Below are 3338 nucleotides of genomic sequence, written 5' to 3' on the forward strand. Positions count from 1 at the left end.
GGTTCCTGAGGACAGTGTATTCCCTCAGATGGGAACTGAACCCAGGTTTACAGTTCAGCACTTACCAGACTCTAAGCCACCATACTTGTAAGGGTACTGCACACACAGGCACAGCTGCAAACTAATCTGAGTCTTCCCAGCAGAACTCTCCCCAGCCAGCTCTGTGATTCCCACCAAAGGAATGCCTCCTTTTAACAAGCTGTCCAGCACTGGACATCCCAGGCTCAGCTTCTGGTGCTGGGAGGTGAAATGTTCTTTATCTTGGTAGAGCTGAAGTGCTGCAGGGTTTGGGAGTGGTTTTTAATGATTAAAAAGGAAAAAAAAAAAAAGAAAAAGGTAGTTTCATTTATTATTTTTCCAACACACAATGATACAAAATAGATGCTGTACACAAGCTTTATTCCTGCAAGGGATGCTTGCATTGTTGATGGAGAATTTCCCTAATTCAGCCTGGTGTTCCCCACCTCTCTCTCGACATCAGACTTCTGCTGAGTATCTGGACAAAGATTGATAATTTACACTGAGTTCTCTCCTCCTCTCAAACTCTTTTTTTCCTTTCTCTGCCTCTAAGGTGTCTCTGAGGAAAGTTACACTCAGAAAGGATTTTCACAGCAAAGGTTCTAGCACAGCAATTATGGAAATAGAAATAGCAGATTACAAAACAGCACAGCAGGCATCTGGTCAAAGCCTGAAGACACATGCAATCACAAGAAAATAGGTTTTAAATACAGAGTTGTCATTAAGAATTTGTACAGGAGGAGCTATTAGGTCCTACTTGTTTTGGAATGAGGTGTTTATGACAAAGCAGTTTATGAAGCTTTTAATATACAATATAAATTTTTCAACTAGTCTTAGTCCAAAAGGAGAATAGTGAGAGAGAAGAAGATAGTGTGAAAGAAAAAGGAAATATTTTGTTCCTGTATTTAAGTGTTTCAGACTGGAGAAACACTTTGTCCTGTTTCAAGCAGGTTCAATCCTGAAAATGTCACCCATTCACTTCCATTTACCCCCAGGGGAGCTGTCCTTAGCACAGTTAAATAATTCACTACAGCACAATGAAAACACTTCCATTCTCATTTTAAACCCACATTCCTGTGTCATTGAGGAACCAGAACCATATTTTCTCCCAGTGACAGTTATTTTGAACTTTAGCTAGAAGATTTTTTATGCCCCGACTGCATTACCTGTGAGCATGCTGTTCCTCCTGAGTGTGTGAGAGACTGTTTTCAGCAGGCACTGGATGTCTGCACTGGAGAGCTTCAGCAATCTCTGCAAGTCTGCTCCAGACAGGTTTAAAATCTCTTTTACTGATTTTATGTCAGCTGAAACAAGAGGAATTTTTATAACTACTTTTGGCTGACTTACACAGCAAAGTTTTCCCAGTTTGTAAGTCTCATTTACTTGAGGTTTATCTATGCTGAATTCTTTTATGGTGGGCAGGCAACACTCACATGGAATGTACCAACACAAGCTGTAAAATTGTTTGGAAATTTATTATTGAAGCACGGGAAAAACCCAACACTTTTAATTACTCAGAAAACTTCTTTATGAAATTATTTCATAATTACAGTTCTGAAATGTTAGTGTCCATCTGCCTGCTTATACCCACAAACACACAATTATGTCAAGGATGTCACTGTGATCTGTTAGAGACAATGGCAAATTAAATTACCTTTTTTCAGGGCAGCAATTGTTCTAGGGTTCAAGTCAAACTGGTCCCAATCCATCTCCTGACACAGCACAGCAATGAGCAGCACATCCCATAATTATCTGTGATTAAAGTGGCTTTTATCACAGACACAGGCAAGAAAAAAATAGGCATAAATCAGTGTCAAAAGTTTCCAGAACATTTGTTTTTCTTCCTATTTTTAACAATACATTTATCAGTTATCTTAGAGAAGTAGCAATTATTCTGGGGTTATTATGTTATTATAAGAATTATTGCTGTTATTATTATTTTATATATTGATATTATTTTACTTGGGAAGAGTGTGGCCAGCAGGCTGAGGGAGGTGACCCTCCCCCTCTATCAGCCCTAAGTGAGGCCACATCAGGAGTGCTGAGCTCAGTTCTGGGCTCCCCAGTACAAGAAACACAAGGAGCTACTGCAGAGGGCCCAGCAGAGGCCACAGAGGTGAAGAGGGGTCTGGAGCATCTCTTGGCTGAGGAGAGCCTGGAGAAAACAGAGAGGGGATCCCATCAATGCATATCACAATCCAAAGGTGGTGCCAGGAGGATGGAGCCAAACTCTCTTCAGCTTCACCTTCAGGTGAAGAAGAGCTCTTACACCGAGGGTGGCAGAGCACTGGAACAAATGCCCAGGAAGGCCACAGAGACATTCCAAACTCACATGGACTCATTCCTGTGTCACTGCTTTAGGTGAGCCTGCCTGGGCAGGGGGGCTGGGCTGGATGATCTCCAGAGCTCCCTTCCAACCCTGGCTATTCTCTAATCCAGCCCTTTGGCAGAAGTCTTCTCTGATGGCTGTTTACATCTATCCTATTAAAGAATTCAACCAATAATCCTGCTAGTTTTAATTGCCTGTAATTCTGCATAGTGCTTTTGCTCTATGTGCAGCTCACAAGCAAGCTGGACAGTCATTTATTCCTACCCTGTCAGACACCACACGAGGCTTTCATTTTGTAATAGAAAAAAATCTCACACACGAGCAGTTTAGGATGACCCAGAATTATTCACGCATGGACAGTAATTTATTTAGCTATACATTTACATTTATTAGCTAAAAGGAAATTTAATATTAAATCGTTCAAATCTGTTTGCTACTTGTGACAACATTAAACAGCTCTTTTAATAATTCGGTCAAAACCACAACAATTTAAGCCCCATGGCTGCCTAGAAGAGGTTCTTAGCATTATTCTGATAAATTTATGAAGGATTGCAGCAGGCAGCAAGTATTTATATGAGCATACATGACTTTATGAACAATCCCTTTTTCAACACGGGGGGGAGAGGTTGTGATAGGTGCTAATAATAGAATAAATCTAAAGGAGAGGCAAGTTACTTTTAAGTAACATCCATTTAAAGGAACATTCTGAGGTTTAAAGCCGAAACTTACTGACATCAATCATGGTTACGACGGCCCTCGACTGAAGGCCTCCAAAGCATTGCGCGCTCTCCGCTCACACGGAGCCGCTCCATGGAAGAGGCCCGGAGGAGAACGAAACACGGGGAGCGGGTCACGGTGCAGCCAGGGGTCTCCCGAGGGGCCGGCAGCGGCCGGGGGAGCGAGAGGCGGACAGCCGGACACAGGGACAGACACACGGACAGCCGGACACAGGGCCGGACAGAGCGCGGCGCCGCCACAGGGCCCTCAGGTA

General features: G+C 42.8%; 1 protein-coding gene across 2 annotated transcripts in view; it reads right to left on the reverse strand.

Annotated features, from left to right (window-relative positions):
• The window catches only part of XRCC3 (X-ray repair cross complementing 3), a 12185-nt gene extending 8853 nt beyond the window's left edge, over positions 1-3332 (reverse strand). The window contains exons 1-4 of one of the 2 annotated variants that reach the window (XM_005417911.2): positions 3081-3332; positions 1673-1770; positions 1185-1322; positions 66-278 (exon numbers count right to left, since the gene is read on the reverse strand). In XM_005417911.2, coding sequence (XP_005417968.1) covers positions 66-278; positions 1185-1322; positions 1673-1727 — 406 coding nt within the window. In that variant the 5' untranslated portion in view covers positions 1728-1770; positions 3081-3332. Of the gene's footprint in view, positions 1-65; positions 279-1184; positions 1323-1672; positions 1786-3076 lie in introns of both variants that reach the window. The other variant, XM_031066235.1, reaches the window with a different exon arrangement.
• Between the last annotated feature and the right edge of the window lie 6 nt (positions 3333-3338).

Source organism: Geospiza fortis, unplaced genomic scaffold (assembly GCF_000277835.1).
Source record: "Geospiza fortis unplaced genomic scaffold, GeoFor_1.0 scaffold23, whole genome shotgun sequence".
Taxonomy (NCBI): domain Eukaryota; kingdom Metazoa; phylum Chordata; class Aves; order Passeriformes; family Thraupidae; genus Geospiza; species Geospiza fortis.